General features: G+C 37.2%; 1 protein-coding gene across 1 annotated transcript; it reads right to left on the bottom strand.

The window, feature by feature from the left end:
- Positions 1-212: 212 nt before the first annotated feature.
- On the bottom strand, positions 213-2,066 carry LOC145713510 (DDB1- and CUL4-associated factor 12-like protein 2). Its single transcript, XM_081792352.1, has one exon. It carries the CDS (start codon positions 1,893-1,895, stop codon positions 522-524), a length of 1,374 nt encoding a protein of 457 aa, XP_081648478.1. The 5' UTR covers positions 1,896-2,066; the 3' UTR covers positions 213-521.
- Positions 2,067-19,930: the final 17,864 nt, after the last annotated feature.

Raw genomic sequence — 19,930 nt, 5'->3', positions numbered from 1 at the left:
GCATTAAAAAGAGAGAATATGTTGGGGCACCTGGGTGGCTCAGTCGGTTGAGCGTCTGACTTCGGCTCATGTCATGGTCTCACGGACTGTGAGTTGGAGTCCAGCATCCGGCTCTGTGCTGACAGCTCAGAGCCTGGACCCTACTTCACATTGTGTCTCCCTCTCTCTCTCTGCCCCTCCCCCGCTCATGCTCTGTCTCTCTCTCTCTGTCAAAAATAAATAAACATTAAAAAAAAAAGAATATGTAACTCAAAAAAGACAACTAAGACTTAGCCAAAACTCTTTGTAATGTGAATTCAAAAAGATGGTTTGCAAAGGTGTAAAAGGGTATTAAAGCCAAGTTTTGATTGCCTGAAGGACACCTCTCTCTCTCTCATACACTAAGGACAGGCAAATTTGGCACTTTCAACCTGGAAGACAAATGCCACACTGAGTTAAAAAGCACAAAACACAGCGTGAAAAAGAAAGTGAGAGGGGACTGGAAAGTAAATCTGGGCACTTTGAGAATACATTGGCCATCTTTAGCTCCAGAGGCCTGCGTAGTTCCCGTGGAGGCCTGAAGGGAGAGGCCCTCCAGCCACGAAGAGCTTCATCTCAGGCCAGTTGTAGCAGTGGGTGTAGAGCGCGTTGGGGAAATCATCTATACGACCAAAGTAGTTCACCCACAGGTCATCGTGGTTGAGCCAGCCTCTGCCACAGGTGAGCTTGAGCTTCCTTCCTGAGGGCCCAGGACAGGAGTCTGGGCTGCCCGACGCCCTCTCCTCCAGGAACTTCTGGGCACGGATGTCATAAAAGAGCAGGGAGCCATGGCCCGTGCCCACGGTGATGATGTATTGGTAGAAACTCAGCGAGCGCACGCCCATGCCGCCGTCTCGGGAGCACAGGGGTCTGATGTTTTGGTGACCCTGGCGCGGATCTAGGAAGGAGACATGGGACTGAGAGCCCACCGCGTACAGGGACAACTCTTCGCAGTAGGTCAGGCACACGTTGTCACGGCAGTAGGGGAGCCTGATGGACAGCAGCCTAGACAGAGTGCTCCGGGCTTTCCACAGGTGGAAGTAGCCGTCCAGGGACACGGCTCCCAGCTCCTGGTTCTTGCCGCTGAAGGCCAAGGCCCGCACCTTGTGGTTAGTGGGGCTGGTGCTGGACCTGGGGATGGTCTCCATGTCCCTAGGACGGATGTGGGTGTACACAGGAAGCCCCGCGTCATTCTGCCAGGAGATGCTGCCATTGAACATGTCGGGGTCCATCTGCCACAGAGCCACAGTGCCGTCGCGGGAGCCGCTCACAACCACTGTATCGCTCATCCAGGCGATGGTGAAGATCCAGTCCTTATGGCCGTGGCGGTCGCCCAGGCACACGGGGTCCAGGGTGGGCAGCTGGTAGACGGCCAGGCTGTTGGGATTCTCTCCCCCGGTGGCCAGAAGCGTCTTGGAGGGACTCAGCTCGATGGCGTGGATGCCGCAGCTCGGCTGGGCCCGGGCCAGCCAGGGCCCCCGGTCCCGCATCAGGGGGATGCGCGTGATTTGCCCCGAGTGCACGTCCACCACGAAGAGGGTGTTACATTTGGTGCCGCACACGACCTGCCTGGCGTTCAGCCACTGCGACGCGAACACCTTGTTGAGGGTGCCCAGGGCCAGCTCGCGCTCCCTCAAGAGTTCGGGCAGCTTCTGCACCGCGTAGCCGGGCAATTCGCCCTTCGAGCCCGACAGCCAGGCGCCGCCCAGAGCGCCCACCTCGCGGTCCTTGAGGTAGTGCACCAGCGAGCGCCGCGTCGCCGGCCGCTTCTGCTTCTTAGGCAGCAGCGGCCCCTCTGCGTCCGCCGCCGAGCCCTGAGACGACGAGCTCTCGGCGGGCGCTTTCCGCTTCCTGCTACCTGTTTGCTGCGGGGCCATGGTGGGCGGCGGGCGAGTGGCCGCGGCGGCGGCGGCGGCAGTGGCATCGGCGGCGGCAGTGGCATCGGCGGCGGTGGCAGTGGCATCGGCGGCGCGGCGGCGGCGGCGGCGGCGGCGGCCGCGGCGGCCGCGGCGCGAGGGACCCGTGTTGGCCGTGGCGGCGGCGGGGACAGCGGCGCCTCCGCGTCAGCGGGGAGCGCGTGCTCTCAGGGGCCAAGAGGCGGGTGCGATCGCAGGGCGTGGAGCCTACCGAGTCCAGAACGCGAGGGCGGGAAAGGAGGCGAGGAGCGCGGACCCACGGGAGCGGAGCGCCGACCTAGTGAGGCAACTGAGGCGTGGATCTAGGCGAGGGCGGGAAGTGCGGCTGGCGGGGCGGCGGCGAAGCGAGCGCCGGCTGGGACCACGCAGGGGGGCCCCTTGTGAGGGGGCGGAGGCAGCGGGAGGCGTGGGCAAGGAGCAAGCAGGCGCAGTGGGAGGGACCGCTCTCGGTGCGGGGGAGGAGGATGGACCCGTGGGGCCGGGGCTGTACTGGGGACCTGCGCTCCAAGATCCCCAAGCTGTCCGGTGCGCCTGTCCGGACCTCCACTAAATGACACCGGATACTTCACCGCTCTCAGAGCAGCAGCCAACCGGCCTTCTTAAAATCCTTACTTAAATAAAATTTGAAATCTAAAATATAGGCCACCACGAGGCTAGAAGGAGCCGAGACAATTGTCTGCACGAAGAAACGAATGTGCACTTGCTGCAATCCCGAGAGACGCTTGGCTGCGATTGAATTTAGTGAGGGAATGTGAGTGTTTGGTAGCTACAGGGGGACCCTGCGTACTTAGGTTCGTATTGCAGCCACTTCTCTCTCAGCTCCTCTTCAGTTACCGTAAACAGTTTGCACTATCCGCTATATATATTTACCTCATATTAAAAATATGTATATTTACCTCATTTATATAAGTGTACATATTTACCTCATATATAAAGATAAACACATATATATTTACCTCATATGTAAATATATATACCTCATATATATAAATATGTACCTTTACCTCATAGATGTAAATATATTTACCTCATTTATATAAATATATATTTACCTCAGATATATATATATTTGACTTATATATATCTCATATATAAACATATATTTATCTCATGTATATATAAATATATATTTACCTCGTATATGAATATATATTTATCTCATCTATATAAATATATAATTACTTCATATATAAATATATATATTTCCCTCATATATATAAAAATATACACATATTTACCATGAATACATAAATATATATTTACCTCATATATAAATATATGTATATTTACCCCATGTGCATAAATATATATATTTACCTCACATATATAAAAAATATATATAGCTCATATATATGTGTATTTGCCATATATAAATATATATATTTACATCATATATAGATAAATATGTATCTTTACCTCATATAGATCATCTATATAAGTATGTATCTTTACCTCATATAGATGTAAATAAATACATTTACCTCATTTATATTAATATATAATTACCTCATATATAAATATATATATATTTACTTCAACTATATAAAAATATATACATATATTTACCCTGTATATATACATATACATTTACCTTATATAAAAATATATATATAGTTACCCCCTACATATATTTATCTCAAATATATAAAAATAGATATACCTCATCTATATATATTTACTATGTATATATATATATAACCTCATATACATATAAATATGTACATTTACCTCATATAAATGTAAATATAAATATTAACTTCATTTATGTAAATATATAATTACCTCATATATAAATATATGTATATTTACCTCATATGTATATCTTCGCTTGTATGTATAAAAAATATATTTACCTCATATATAAAAATATATATTTACCTCATATGTATAAATATATATTTACCTCATATGTATAAATATATACATATATTTACCTTCTATACTTATATATATTAACCTCATATATAAATATATATATATTTACCCCATGTATATAAATATACCTCATACATATAAGGTATGTATTTACCTCATACATATAAAAAATATATACACTTCATATATATACATATTTCCCGTATATAAATATATATATTTACCTCATATATATATAAATATTTTTCTTTACCTCATACAGATGTAAATACATATATTTACCTCATTTATGTAAATATATAATTACCTCATATAAATATATGTATATTTACTTCATATATATAAAAATATATGCATATATTTATCTTGTTTACATATATATATAAATATTTACCTCATATAAATATGTATATATATCTTTACCCTATATATATATATTTACCATGTATAAATATATATAACCTCATATATATAAAAATATGTATATTTACCTCATATAGATGTAAATATAAATATATACCTCATTTATATAAATATATAATTACCTCATATATAAATATATGTATATTTACTTCATATATATAACTATATACATATTTACCTCATATATATAAAAATATATATGTTTAGGATTGATGGGGGGTGGAAGGGGGGGTGGGTGATGGGTATTGAGGAGGACACCTTTTGGTATGAGCACTGGGTGTTGTATGGAAACCAATTTGAAAATAAATTTCATATTTAAAAATAAATAAATAAATAAACATTAAAAAATTAAACAAAACAAAAAACAAACAAAATATATATATATATATCTACCTCATATAAAAAATATATATGTATTTACCTCATAAAATATACATATTTACTTCATATATAAAAAAATATATATATTTACCTCGGCATATAAATATACAAATATTTATCCCGTATATAAATATATATATATATATTTACCTCATATACATAAATATATATATTTACATTGTGTATACAAATGTAAATATATATACCACATGTGTAAATATATATATATTTATGTCATATATAGTTTATATATTTACCTCATACATAACTATATTTATATATTACCTCATGTATAGAAATGTATATATACCTTATATATATAAAAATATATATATTTAACTCATGTGTATATATTTACCATATATAAATATATATTACCTCATATATATAAATATATGGAAATATATATACCTCATATATATATAAATGTATATATTTACCTCATGTGTATATATTTACCATATATAAATGTATATATTACCTCATGTGTGTAAGTATATATATTCACCTCATATAGACATAAATGTAAATATTTACCCTGTTTATATAAATATAAATTTACCTCATATATAAATATATGTATATTTACCTCATATATATAAATATATATCTTTACCTCATATGTATAAAAATATATATCTTTACCTCATGTATATAAAAATATATATATTTACCTGATAGATAAAAAAAATATATATTTACCTCGTGTATATAAATATACATTTATTGGGGCGCCTGGGTGGCGCAGTCGGTTAAGCGTCCGACTTCAGCCGGGTCACGATCTCGCGGTCCGTGAGTTCGAGCCCCGCGTCAGGCTCTGGGCTGATGGCTCGGAGCCTGGAGCCTGTTTCCGATTCTGTGTCTCCCTCTCTCTCTGCCCCTCCCCCGTTCATGCTCTGTCTCTCTCTGTCCCAAAAATAAATAAAAAAAAAAAATAAATAAAAAAAAAAAATAAATAAATATACATTTATTTACTTCATATATAAATATATATTTATTTACTTCATATATATAAGTATACATAAATTTACCTCATGTATCAATATATATCTATTTATATCATAATATATAAATATATATTTACTTGATATATAAATATATATATATATTTACCCAGTTTATAAATATATATACCTCATATGTAAAAAAATATATCTCATTTGTATATATTTACCATTTATAAATATATATTTACCGCTCTCACGGTTTGTGAGTTCGAGTCCCGCATCGGGCTCTGTGCTGTCAGCTCAGAGCCCGGAGCCTGCTGATGGACTACATCCATCTTCTTTTTTTTCAGGACCAAGTAAACATCAAAATCTAGTAATATCCCATAAAAGGGGGGAAAAAATCCTTGGAATTACTGATATTAGACTTTTTAACAGCCAGATGTGTGCAATTCCTACTCATAGGCAACCTGGTTTAGAAAAACAAAGAAATGTGCTGTATCTTCTTCCCATGTTTTATTAAAGAATACCCATTACCCAGGATTCACAAAAACAAGGAGAGGGCTTTGTATGCTGTGGGGAATATGGTACCACAGACAGAGAGGCAACCTCTTACACAGCTCATATCATCCTCCAAGTCATAACGCAATGCCCATATTATGTCTGCATGAAGTAAGGAGGATGGGTATTATAACTGTCTAAAACATCACAGAGATACAGGAAGAGAGACTTCCAGTTCTGGAAAAGATAGAACATTGCTATTCCTTCCAGGTCCTCACTCTTAGAACTAAACAAACAAACAAACAAACACCTGGACATAGCACAACAAAATAAATGAAGTCTCTCAAAGGTGGAAAGAAGTGGGAAGGACTAAGGATCTCAGAATTGGAGGAAAGACAGGGTGGTGAGTTGCCTGAGTTTCCTTATTGTGTCCCATATACGCCAGACAGTTGCAGAAACTCCAACTCAGAACCTTCAACAGGCACAGATAATAAAAGCTCCAAGAAAAACCCATTTCCTGTAGGCAAAGCATCAGAGAAAGGGAGGCCTTACAATAGAAAACCTTTTTGGCAATACTCACCCTAATCCACCCAAACACTAACAGGAAACCACCTCACCTTTCCCCTCCTCACTGTTTCAGTGGGGGAGAATGGGGAGTTTATTTTCTGTTCTCAATATGGCAGAAACACATACTAAATTCTGATTCCCCTACAGGGGTAGTGTCAATGTGGTCTTGAGGTAAGCTGAACCTCCACCCACATTTGGCATTAAGGGGGCTTAAAGAGGGGTTTCAAGGAAGGCCTAATCATCACTCTGCTTTACTCTCTACCCTGCCCCCCACCCCGCCCTGCTTCTCACCAGTGTCAACAGGGCTCAGTGAGGAGCTGAGATTTCACATGCTCCCAGCATCAATGAGACTGAGCAAGGCAGTGAGATCAGAGCTAGTCAGCACTCCACTTACCCCCTACCCTTGGTATTAGTGGGGAGCTGAACCTCTACACCCACTCAGCAGCCAAAAGACTGAGGAAATGGGTAGGAAGCAGGGTTAGTCTTTTCCCCAAGAAATAGTGAAATAAACATACCTGTAGATTCAGGAAACTAAATGAACCCAAATAGCATAAGCCCAAATAAAGCCATACCAAGACACATTATAATTAAACTTCTGATAACTAAAGACAAAGAAAATATCTTAAAAGCAACAGAAATGACTCATTATCTAGAGGGGAAAATCAAATTGAATGACAGTAGATTTCTTATCTGAAATGATAGAGGCCAGAAGGAGTGCTGAAAAGAAATGTCAACTAAATATTCTATAGCAGTAAAAAAAAATAATTAGGAATGAAAGGGGAAATAAAGACATTCTCAGATGAAGGAAAACTAAGAGAATTTGTTGCTAGAAAACCTACCCTTAAAAGATGGCTAAAGAAAGTTCTCTAGGCAGAATGGCGATCATAAAAGAAAAAGGCCTGGAATTTTAGAAAGCAAAGAATGCCAAAATGGATAAAAATATGATAAAATAAAAAAATATCATTAAATATAATTGACTACCTTACTTCTCATGAGTTTCTTAAATCATATTTGATGGTTGAAGCAAAAATCATTACTTAAGGTATATAGAGACAATACTTTAGACAATGATATTTAAAATATAAAGGGAATTTAATGGAAATAAAGTTTCTTTTTTTAATCTATTTTTTAATTTACATCCAAGTTAGTTAGCATATAGTGCAATAATGATTTTAGGAATAGATTCCAGTGATTCATCCCCTATGTATAACATCCAGTGTTCATCCCAACAAATGTCTTCCTTAATGTCCCTTATGCATTTAGCCCATCCCCCCACCCACAATCCCTCCAGCAACCCTCAGTTTGTTCTGTATATTTAAGAGTCTCTTATGTTTTGAGCCCAAAAGTCCATCGATAGATGAGTGGATAAAGATGTGGTATATATATATATATACGTATATATGTATATACGTATATATACATATACAATGGAGTATCACTCGGCAATCAAAACGAATGAAATCTTGCCATTTGCAACTACATGGATGGAACTAGAGGGTATTATGCTAAGTGAAATTAGTCACTCAGAGAAAGACAAATATCATATGACTTCATTAATATGAGGAATTTAAGATACAAAACAGATGAACATAAGGGAAGGGAAGCAAAAATAATATAAAAACAGGAAATAAGGTTTCTATATTTCGAAAACTCAAGGGTAGTAAAGCATTGGTAACGATATACAATGATAAATTACATTTCTTCATATTGTAATAACTGGAGTAACCACTAAGAAATTTTTACAAAGGGAAATACTCAAAAATACTATAAATAAATAAAGATGAGGGGTGCCTGGGTAGTTCAGTTGATTAAGCGTCTGACTTCAGCTCAGGTCATGATCTCATGGTTTGTGAGTTCGAGCCCCGCATCAGACTCCTTGCTGACAACTCAGAGCCTGGAGCCTGCTTCAGATTCTTTGTCTCCCCCTCTCTCTGCCCCTTCCATGCTCATGCTCTGACTCTCTCTGTCTCTCAATGATAAATAAATAAATAAATAAATAAATAAATAATAAGGAATCATTCAATAAACAAATATTCAAATATTTAAATAGCTCACAGGAAGGTGAGAAAGGAGAAACAACAAGCAGAAACAGAGGAAACAACAAAAAACAAATATGCCAGACTTAAGTCCAAACATAACAATAATTACCTTAAATATAAATGTTCTAAACACACTAATCAAAAGACTGACAGCATAAACTAAGAGAACATGATCTGAAAATATGCTTCCTACAAGTAACTCCCTTCAAACATGGCCTCAGTAGATTTAAAGTTAAAAGGTAGAAAAAATATGTAAGATGCAAACATTAAACATACAAAATCAGGAGAAACTATATTAATATCAGAAAAAATAAACTTTAGAGTGAGGAAAATTACTACAGGCAAAGAGAGTAATTATATAATGTTGGAAACATCAATCCACAAGGGAGACATTATAATCCTAAATGTGTATGTGCCAAACAAAAGAGACTTCTTGTTTGATTGATTGATTGATTGATTGGTTCATTGATTTATTAAATTGGATTTATTCAAGGTATGCAAGACTGGTGCAGTATTTGAAAATCAAACAGTTAAACCACTATGTCAGAAGAAAAAAGAAGAAAAACTATATGATCATATAAACTGACACAGAAAAAAACATTTGGCAAAATCCAAGCCCCCATTCATGATTTTAAAGAAGAGGAGGAAGGGGAAGAGGAGGAAGAAGAAGAAGAAGAAGAAGAAGAAGAAGAAGAAGAAGAAGAAGAAGGAGGAGGAGGAGGGGGAGGAGAAGGAGAAAAACCTCAGCAAACTCAAAGTTAGGAGAGCTTCCTTCACTTGGTAAAGACATTTACAAAAACCTATAGCAAACATCCTAGTTAAAGGTGAGAAAGTAGATACTTTACCTCTAAGATCAGGAAATACAGTTTCTGCTTTAACCACTTTTATCCAATGTAGTGTTGGGATTTCTATCCAGTCTAAGCAAGGAAAAAAATAATAAAAGGCCCACAAATTAGAAAGAAAGAAAACTGTTCCTATTTGCATTGCAATGATTGTCTATGTAGAAGATCCAAGTAATCTACAAAAAGAAATTCCTATAACTGGTCATTGAGTTTAGCAAGGTCATATAATGCAAAGTCAATGCCCAGAAATTAGTTACATTTCTATATACCAACAACAAACATATAGAAACGGAAATTAAAAACACAATACCATTTAAAATCATACAAATAAGGGGCGCCTGGGTGGCGCAGTCGGTTAAGCGTCCGACTTCAGCCAGGTCACGATCTCGCGGTCCGTGAGTTCGAGCCCCGCGTCAGGCTGTGGGCTGATGGCTCGGAGCCTGGAGCCTGTTTCCGATTCTGTGTCTCCCTCTCTCTCTGCCCCTCCCCCGTTCATGTTCTGTCTTTCTCTGTCCCCAAAATAAAAAATAAAAAACGTTGAAATAAAATAAAATAAAATAAAATCATACAAATAAAATGAAATGTTTACATATAAAATGAACAGAATATGTACAGGATATGTTTGGTGAAAATTACAAAATACTAATGCATGAAATCAACTAAGATCTAAGTACATGCCATGTTCATATATTTGAAGACACATCATAGTGAAGATGTCAATACTTCTGAAATTAATCTATCATTTTAAGACAATTGCTAGCAATACTTGGAAAGGTATTTTCAGAGACATGACAAGATTGCTATAAAATTTACATGGAAAGGCACAGGACCAAGATCAGCTAAAACATTCTTGAATAAGGAACAACGTGGTAGATATCATACTACCCCATACTGTCTTACTACATAGCTACAAGAATAGAAGAGTGTGATATTATCAGAGTGATGGTATATTGATAAATAGAACAGAATAGATAACCTAGAAATAGACCTATACAAATATGCCTAGCTGATTTTTTTTTTTTTTTGAGACAGAGAGAGAGAGAGAGAGAGAGAGAGAACATTCAAGTGTGGCAGAGGGGCAGAAAGAGAGAATCTTAACCAGGCTCCATGCCTGACCCTGGGATCATGACCTGAGCTGAAATCAAGAGTTGGATGATCAACCAACTGATCCCCACAGGCGACCCTGCTTAATTCATTTTTTACAAAAACGCAAAAGCAATTCAATAGAGGAAGGATGGTTTTTCAACAAATGATGCTAGAGAAATTGGACATCTATAGACAAGAAATGAACCTCAACCTAAATCTTGCTCCTTTTACAAACTTTACCTCAAAGTTGGTGTACTTAAATTTAAAACATAAAATTATAAAACTTTGAGAAAAAATAAATAAAACTTTTGAGATCTAGGGCTAGGCAAAGAGTTCTTAGAGTTGACATCAAAAGCTTAGTTCACACAAGGAAAATCTGATAAATTGAACTTCATCAGAATTACAAGCTTTTACTCTGTGAAAGACTTTGTTAAGAGGAATAAAAGTTAAATTGCAGAATCAGAGACAATTTTTGAAAACTGTATACCCAACAAAGAACTAGTATCTTGAATATATTAAAAACTCTCAAAACTCAACATTAAAACAAAAGTTCAATTAGAAAATGGGCAAAAGACATGAATAGACATTTAACTGAACAGGATACACAGATGGAAAATAAGAGCTTGAATAGATAATCAATATTATTACTTATCAGGAAATGTAAATTAAAATCACAATGAGATATTACTACACACAGAATGCCTAAAGAAAAAATAATGACAATACCAATTTCTGAGCAGGATATGGAAAAACTGAATCACTCATACATTGCTGGTGGGAATGTAAAATGGTGTAGCCACTTGGAAAAACAATTTGGCAGTTTCTTAAAAAAATATGAGCAGGATATGGAAAAATTGAATCACTCATACATTTTTGGTGGGAATGTAAAATGGTATAGCCACTTGGAAAAACAATTTGGCAGTTTCTTTAAAAAAAATAAACATATGCTTACAATATAACCAAGCAATTGCACTTCTGGACATTTATCCTAGAGAAATTAGAACATATGTTCACACAAAATCCTGTACATGGTTGTTTATTACTGTTTTATTTGTAATGGCCAAAACCGGAAACAATCCAGATGTCCTTTAACAGATGAACGGTTAAACAAACTGTGGTACATCCATACCATGGACACTACTCAACAATAAAAAAATGGAATACACTATTGATACATGCTCCAACTTGATTGAGTCTTGAGAGAATTATGTTGAGCGAAAAAAGCCAATAACAAAAGGCTACCAACTGTATGCTTCCATTCATGTAACATTTTGAAGTGACATAGACTAATGATTGCCAGGAGTTAAATATGGGAAGGAGAGTGGGAGGGAAGTGGCTGTGGCAATAAAAGTGCAAAGCAGGTCTGTAGTGATGGAAATATTCTCTATCTGGACTGTATCAATGCCAATATTCTGGTCTTGATATTTTACTATAGTTTTTTTGTTGGAGGAAACTGGATAAAATGTATGCTGAATATCTCTGCATTACTTCTTATCATTGTATGCGAGTCTACAATTATCTCAAAATTAAAAAAATAATCTAAAAATCATTAAGAAAGAAACCATGAAACATATATAGATATTGGAAAGTTGTCAAGGGCATCTGGGTGGCTCAGTCATTTAAGTGTTTGGCTCTTGGTTTTGGCTCAGGTTCATGAGTTTGAGCTCCACATCGGGCTCCACACTGGCAGTGTGGAGTCAGGTTGGGATTCTCTCTCTCCCTCTCTCTCTGCCCCTCCCCTGCTCATTTTCTCTCTCTTTCTCTCAAAATAAATAAATAAACTTAAAAAAATAAATACAAGTTGTCAAGATGGAAAATTTTTAAATGTAGAAACTATAAGAATTCTTTTGTCAATAGGTTTAACATTAACATTGGACTCTGAGACTCTAATTGGGAAAGCCTTGCCTTTTGACTTGGCAGAGGCCAGTAGGAAATTTGGGGTCTAGAGGGGGAAAAAATGTAGTGAGGTGCTACTCTTCTTGGCATCAATTCTCCCACCATACACAACAACCAGGCAGCTAATAGAGCTGAGCAGAAATAGTACATTTAGCATGACAGCCACCCTGTAAATGTACATAAGAGGTTGCAACCTAACTACCTCAATAAGGTGCTGAAATTGTGATTCTTTTTTTAAAATTTTTTTTAATGTTTATTTATTTTTGAGACAGAGAGAGACAGAGCATGAACGGTGGAGGGTCAGAGAGAGGGAGACACAGAATCTGAAACAGGCTCCAGGCTCTGAGATGTCAGCACAGAGCCCGACGCAGGGCTCAAACTCACTGACCGCGAGATCATGACCTAAGCCGAAGTCGGCCGCTTAACCGACTGAGCCACCCAGGCGCCCCTGAAATCGTGATTCTTTAGGCAGAGAGCGTCAGACACATTTCTAACCATGCAGGTTAGATGGTTGAGGTTAATATATTATCTGGCTGCCTTTTTATTAGCTTCAAATGTGACATTTAAAAGTGTCCTCACATCCTCACAGAACTTAACAAAAGTAGGCAGAAGACTCTACTTCACAACATTAAAAAAAAAATCCAAGCAGGTACACTTGATTTTAGTTCATTTATTTAAATATGACACACACACATTACTATACCCTTATACTTTAAACATTCTTGATAACAAAAAAAATTAATAAATTAATATAATGCAGATGTATACTAGTATTCTAGTGGGGTACCTGGAATATATTTGTGTATCTTGGAGAAAAGGACCTAATATGGGGGAAGGAGAGAGAGAAATAAGAATGAGACAAGCAAAAAGGGAAAAATTAAAATACTTTCCAAAACTCAGCATTTATTATATAATTACATATTTACATTTATTTGAAATTTTATACATGTATGTATTTATGTATGTATAAATATGATTTTAAAATAGAATAAAGTGGGGTGCCTGGGGTGCCTGGTAGGTTAAGCGTCCAACTTTGGCTCAGGTCATGATCTCATGGTTCGTGAGTTCGAGCCCCACATTGGGCTCTGTGCTGACAGCTCAGAGCCTGAAGCCTGCTTGGATTCTTTGTCTTCCTCTCTCTCTGCCCCTCCCCAACTCGCACTCTCTCTCTCTTTCAAAATTAAACATTTAAGCATTGAAAAAGAATATAAAATAATATACAAATTAAATATCTAATATTTTCTTTGGTACCTCAGTGGATTATTCTGTACTCACTCCTTTGGAGATGTGGTCTAGTGGACTATTGTTTATTGAGTGTTTATTAATAAGACAGGTACTAAGCTAAATGATTTACATAAATTATTTTATTTAATACCTACCACAACAACTGGAAGCAAGTATTATTTCTCCCATTGAACATATTAGGAAGTGGAGGTATAGCAGGTTTAAGACAACTCAGCAAATTTATACAGCTAGTAGGTCAAAGACCTGAGATTGAAATGTATCTTGGCTTGTTTCCCAAGGCCCTGCACAGGCTATAGTATATATTCTGTGTTGAATTTTTGCTTATAAAAACAAGTAATATAGTGAGGTTCTTATTTTATTTCTTTGAAGATAAAAAGTACTGCTTTTATTTTTAAGGTAGAATATAGTTATAAAATGCTAAATGTACAAACTCGGCTAAAAATTTGAACCAACTGTTGAGAACTACTAGAATAAAGTTAAGATATATTGAATTATTTTGACTTGACTGAGGTCTTTAGAACATTTGAGGGTTAGAGAGGGGAAAAATATAATGAGGTGCCAGTCTCTCTACTTGGATTCTCTCATTCTACCCTACACAACCTTTTTCATGATCATGAAAAAAAAAGAGATATATTGAATTCTTACCCAAATGTCTGGTTCCCTTTGTTCAGAGTTTTTGGACATGTCAAGTCAGTCTCAATCATTTCAAAAATCTAAATACAGCATAATGCACAGTCTCAAATATATAAAAAGAAAAGGAAATATGTAACACTTTTAGTATTCTTTTCTTATACTTCCCCTAATTCCTAACTCATAGAATTAATTATAGGATCAATACACATCAATAGAGATCCCATTTCCTTCATTCCTAAATTATCCTGAACAGAGGAGTAGGAAGAGCATGGTGCCTGCCTTCCCATAGCATCTTTGATGTCAAGTTGCCTCACCCATAGCTCTTGTTCTAAAAAAAGTTTTTGTTGGTCATGATTTATAACACATGACCCTGTAATCTTGGTCCCAGGTTACTGGACCAAGTATAGATTAGGCTGAAGATAAGTCAATCCACAGAAAGACAAGTGACTGTATCCTAGGTCAAAAAATGAGCTGAGACAATGAGATTCTCAGTTTCAGTAATCTTATGTACTAAATACCAACTACTGGGGAGCTTGGCTGGCTCAGTCGGTTAAGTGTCTGACTCTTGATTTCAGCTCAGATCATGATCTCATGGTTCGTGAGTTCAAAGCCCTGCATCAGGCTTTGGGCTAGCAGCACGGAGTCTGCTTGAGAGTCTTTCTCCCTCTGTCCCTCCCCTGCTCTCTCTCTATCTCTCTCTCTTTCAAAATAAATACCTAAACATTAAAAATTTTTTAAAGTAAATACCAAATACCATGAACTAATATGAATTTGAGATAGCTTGTCTAGAATGGAAATTTTGAAAACCCTGATTTAGGGGGTGGGGAGTGGCAGCCAGAGCTGAACTAAATAAAAGTGCAATGTATTGCAATAATAGTACCCAAAGGAATTCAGAATAAAGCTGACTGGTAAATGAACAATGAGACTCCTAGTTACTATAATTTTTTAAAAGCTTAATGAATTTATCTCCAAACTTTACATCTTTTGTAATATATTTTGGAAGAGCAAACTAGCATTGCACGTGTGTTTTGATTTAGCTGATTTTAATTTCACATGAATACATGTACATTTTCCCATTATCACTTGTCTAAATGTCCTCTAAGCATTGTCATTCCACTGAAAAATTAAAGAAGACCCAATCAGTAGTATTTTCTCACATTAGTTTTGTGGTTTAAGAGAGACTGATTGACCTCATAGCAAAATGCCATCTTCTGGAGAAATGAATTGAAAATAGGAAGCAGGGATTTATCTATCTGTCCATCTATCTTTGTATCTCTCTTTTTCTCTCCACACACACACAGTTTCATATACATACATAAATAATAATTCATAGATAAATAAAATAATGATTCAAAAAGGTATTGGGAGGCTAAAATCAACAACACAAGAAACAACAGGTGTTGGCAAGGATGAAAAGAAAGGGAAACCCTCTTGCACTGCTGGTGGGAATGCAAACTGGTGCAGCCACTCTGGAAAACAGGATGGAGGTTGCTCAAAAAGTTAAAAACAGAACTACCCTGTGATCCATCAATTTTACTACTAGGTATTTATCCAAAGAATACAAAAATTAATTCAAAAGGATACATGCATCCCAATGTTTATAGCAGCATTATTTACAATAGCTAAATTATGGAAACAGTCCAAGTATCCACTGACTGATGAATGGATAAAGAAGATGTGGTATGTGTACACAATGGAATATTACTCAGACATAAAAAGAATGAAATATTGGGGCACCTGGGTGGCTCAGTCGGACTTTCGATTTTGGCTTAGGTCATGATCTCACAGTTTGTAGAATCCAGCCTTGAGGTGGGGCTTCTTGCTGACAGAACGAAGCCTACTTGGGATTTGTTCTCTCCTTCTCTCTCTGCCCCTCCCCTACTCATGCAATCTCTTTCTCTCTCAAAATAAATAAATAAACTTTAAAAAAAAGAATGAATTCTTGCTATTTGCAGTGACATGGATGGAGCGCTAGAGAGTATTATGCAAAGTGAAATAAGTCAGTCAGAGAAAAACACATACCGTATAATTTCACTTATACGTGCAATTTAAGAAACAAAACAAATGAACAAAGGGAAAAAGAGAGAGAGAGAGAGACAAATAAAGAAACAGGCTCTTAACTATAGAGAACAAACTGATGGTTACCAGAGAGGGGATGGGTGGGAGGATGGGTGAAATAGGTGATGGGGATTAAGGAGTGCACCTGTCATGATGAGCACCAGGTGTTGTATGGGACCATTGAATCACTATATTGTACACTTGGATCTAATATTATATGGTTTGTTAACTAACTGGAATTTAAATAAAAACTTTTAAAAAATAAATTTTAAAAAAGACATTGGGAGAGAATGCATGCAAATCTGGAAAATATAATAAAACCAAGTACAACATACTCTTTGTCTCTCAATAGATATGTTGCCTACACATGAAAACATAAATAGTAATAAATTACAAGGTCTCCAAAGGCAGAAGAAGCCTTATCCAGTTTACTCATTTAAAAAAAAATGTTCCCACCATGCCTAGCACGAATGCTTTTAACTTGTAAAACTAGATTTTCAAAAAATACTATTTTTTTTATTTTTTTAACATTTATTTTTGAGAAAGACACCATGAGCAGGGGAGGGGCAGAGAGAGAGGGGGACAGAGTGTCCAAAGCAGGCTCTAGGCTGACAGCAGCGAGCCAGATGTGGGGCTTAAACTCACGAACCTTAAGATCACTACCTGATCTGAAGTCAGACACTCAACCAACTGAGCCACCCAGGTACGCCCAAAAATAATTTTTTTTTACGTTTATTTATTTTTGAGACAGAGAGAGACAGAGCATGAACAGGGGAGGGGCAGAGAGAGAGGGAGACATAGAATCTGAAACAGGCTCCAGGCTCTGAGCTGTCAGCACAGAGCCCGACGCAGGGCTCGAACTCACGGACCGTGAGATCATGACCTGAGCCGAAGTCAGACGCTTAACCGACCAAGCCACCCAGGCGCCCCCAAAAATAATATTTTAAAAGGAAGGTATGTTGCAGAATAAATGCTTAAATCATGTTTCCGTCACTATTTAATGTCCACAAAAATTTCAACATTGATGTATTTATTTCTTAGAGTTAAGGTACTGAGCTAACTTATCAGGTAGACCTTTCAAAGAAAGTATATCCAGATCTGAGAACATTTTTCACAATTTTTATGAAACACAATTACTAACCAGAGATAAATATGGTTTTCAAGAAAAAAAAAGTTAATTGGATAATGAGAATTATTTTCAACTAGCACAAGAAATAAGGTATTGTGATGGCCACCTGGAGGTACTATGAGTATAAATATTATATTCACAGCCCAGAAATAGTCCTCGGGGTTTGTTGAGTGAAAATTTCTCAAAGTATTACAGCTCAGCGGAGTGCCTAACTAATGCATCTAACACATCACTTCATCCAATTGGGCCTGCTGAGCAGCAAATATTAATCAAAAATCAGTGTGCTCAGGAGAGCAAGGTCTCACCTAGGTTTATCACTAGGTATTAATAATGTTCAAACAGCTGATCTATTATCACCCCATAAGCTCCAAGGTTAACTATTCTGGACCCAGTTTTAACAGCAACAGATTTTAAGTTATTGCCCTCACCAGAAGGACCCAAAAGGATACTGCATTTTGACCAGAATTTTCCAGTCTTAGTGGCCTAATTCATAAACTTCCAAATCTTCAATTCTCTTTAAACTGAGTTTGAGTAAGAGAAACCTATAACAGTACTGACTAATAATAATTAATGATAGCTGTCATTACATCATTTATCGTAGTTTATTATGAGCTATGTACATACAGTCTTTACAACAACCCTGAAGGGTGAATATTTTTGTCTTTACAGATGAGTTGAAAAACTAAGAGACAGAATTAGGCTGCCATTGTCAGTGATGAATCAAAAATTCAGTTTGTCCCCAAATCCTCAACTGCATGTAGTTAGCCCAGGCTGCCATAACAAAATATCATAGACTAGATGGCTTAAATAACAGAAATTTGTTTCTCGCATCTCAGGTCTACAAGTGTGAGATTAGAGTGCCAGCATAGTCAAGTGCTGGTGGGGACTCCAGCCTCATGACTTCATCTATACCTAGTTCCCTCCTAAAGGTGCCACCTTCTAATACCACCATATTAGGAGTTAGGACATCATAATATGGATTTGGGGAGAACACATTCAGTTCATGATATGCACCAAAAAGGGCATTCACAATTTTCCATGCAAGGATTTCTAAAATCTATTATAAACAATCATTTGTGAGATGCTTTAAAAAATATATATGTGTGTGTGTTCTGCAATGAAATACATTTGGCAAATAGGTATACACAATATTCAATTCAGAGAAATTCACAATGCATGGTGAGTGAAGTCCCTGACAAGTCCTGTGGAAAGAAATCTGTTTTACTTTAATCAGTGTTTTCCAAACTTGGTTTTCTATTAAGCACTTTCCCACAGAACACACTTTGAGAAATACTAGTTTCTGTCAGCCATGCGCTGCTCTTCTAATATCCTTCCTGGATGGCATTACAACTATAGGTTTTGGGAATTTGAGTAAAATACATTATGTTACAATGTTAGTAGGAGTGAACACAAAGAAGAAACTTAATTGCATGACATTTGTGGTTCTGTCAGTGGATTAGAAAAGACTAAAGTGGGTGTCAGGGACAGTATAAAACTACAGTAAGTATTATACTTAAAATTTATATGCTTGGTATTCAACATCTTGCATAGATGAATATTAATGGCAATGGTAAAAAGTTATTTTATTATTATTATTATCATTATTGTTATTATTATTACATGAAGAACAAAGAAAAATTTATTGATATATTGCTCCCTCATTGTATTAATTAGCATTCTCCAGAGAAATTTAGATAGATAGATAGATAGATAGATAGAAAAAGAAAGAAAGAGAGAGAGAGAGACTTATGAGGAATTGGTTCACATGATTATAGAGTCTTGGAGAAGTCCCAGGACTTCTCAGCTGGAAACCCAGGAAAGCCAGTGGTATAATTACAATCTGAGTCCAAAGGCCTGAGAACCAGGGTTGCTGATGGTATAAATCCCAGTCCAAGAGTTGGAAAAGACTGATATCCCAACTCAAACAGGCAGCAAGGAAATGATATAATTCCCCTTCCTCCACCTTTTTGTTCTATTTAGGCTCTCAAAGGATTGGATAATGCCCTCTCACATAGGGAAGGGTAATTTGCTCCACTCAGTCTACCTGATTCAAATGCTAATTTCTTCAGAAAACACCCTCACAGGCACACCAGAAACAATTTTTAACCAGACATGTAGGCATACTATGATCCAGTTAAGTTGACATAATATTAACCACCACAGTCATCATAGGTGGCATTTAAAATTCTAGAAAATGATTACTATACACAATTGACATAACTCTATTCTTGTACCACAACACATGACAATTTTTATGTCTGTAACTAAAGAAATTTGTTGAAGGCACTCACTCTCTAAAACAAATCTACATGTAAAAATCAATTGCAAGAGATTCATTTGACTAAAGCTTCTACACAAAGTTTCAGAGTAGATGTGA

The sequence above is a fragment of the Panthera onca genome, chromosome X (assembly GCF_046562875.1).
Source record: "Panthera onca isolate mPanOnc1 chromosome X, mPanOnc1 haplotype 2, whole genome shotgun sequence".
In the NCBI taxonomy this organism is placed as follows: domain Eukaryota; kingdom Metazoa; phylum Chordata; class Mammalia; order Carnivora; family Felidae; genus Panthera; species Panthera onca.
Note: the sequence above shows the minus strand (reverse complement) of the source record. Positions and strands in the feature narration are given on the sequence as shown.

Bases quoted from the DNA above. Each gene is read 5' to 3' on its own strand.
- LOC145713510 (XM_081792352.1), bottom strand. From the start codon at position 1,895: ATGGCCCCGCAGCAAACAGGTAGCAGGAAGCGGAAAGCGCCCGCCGAG.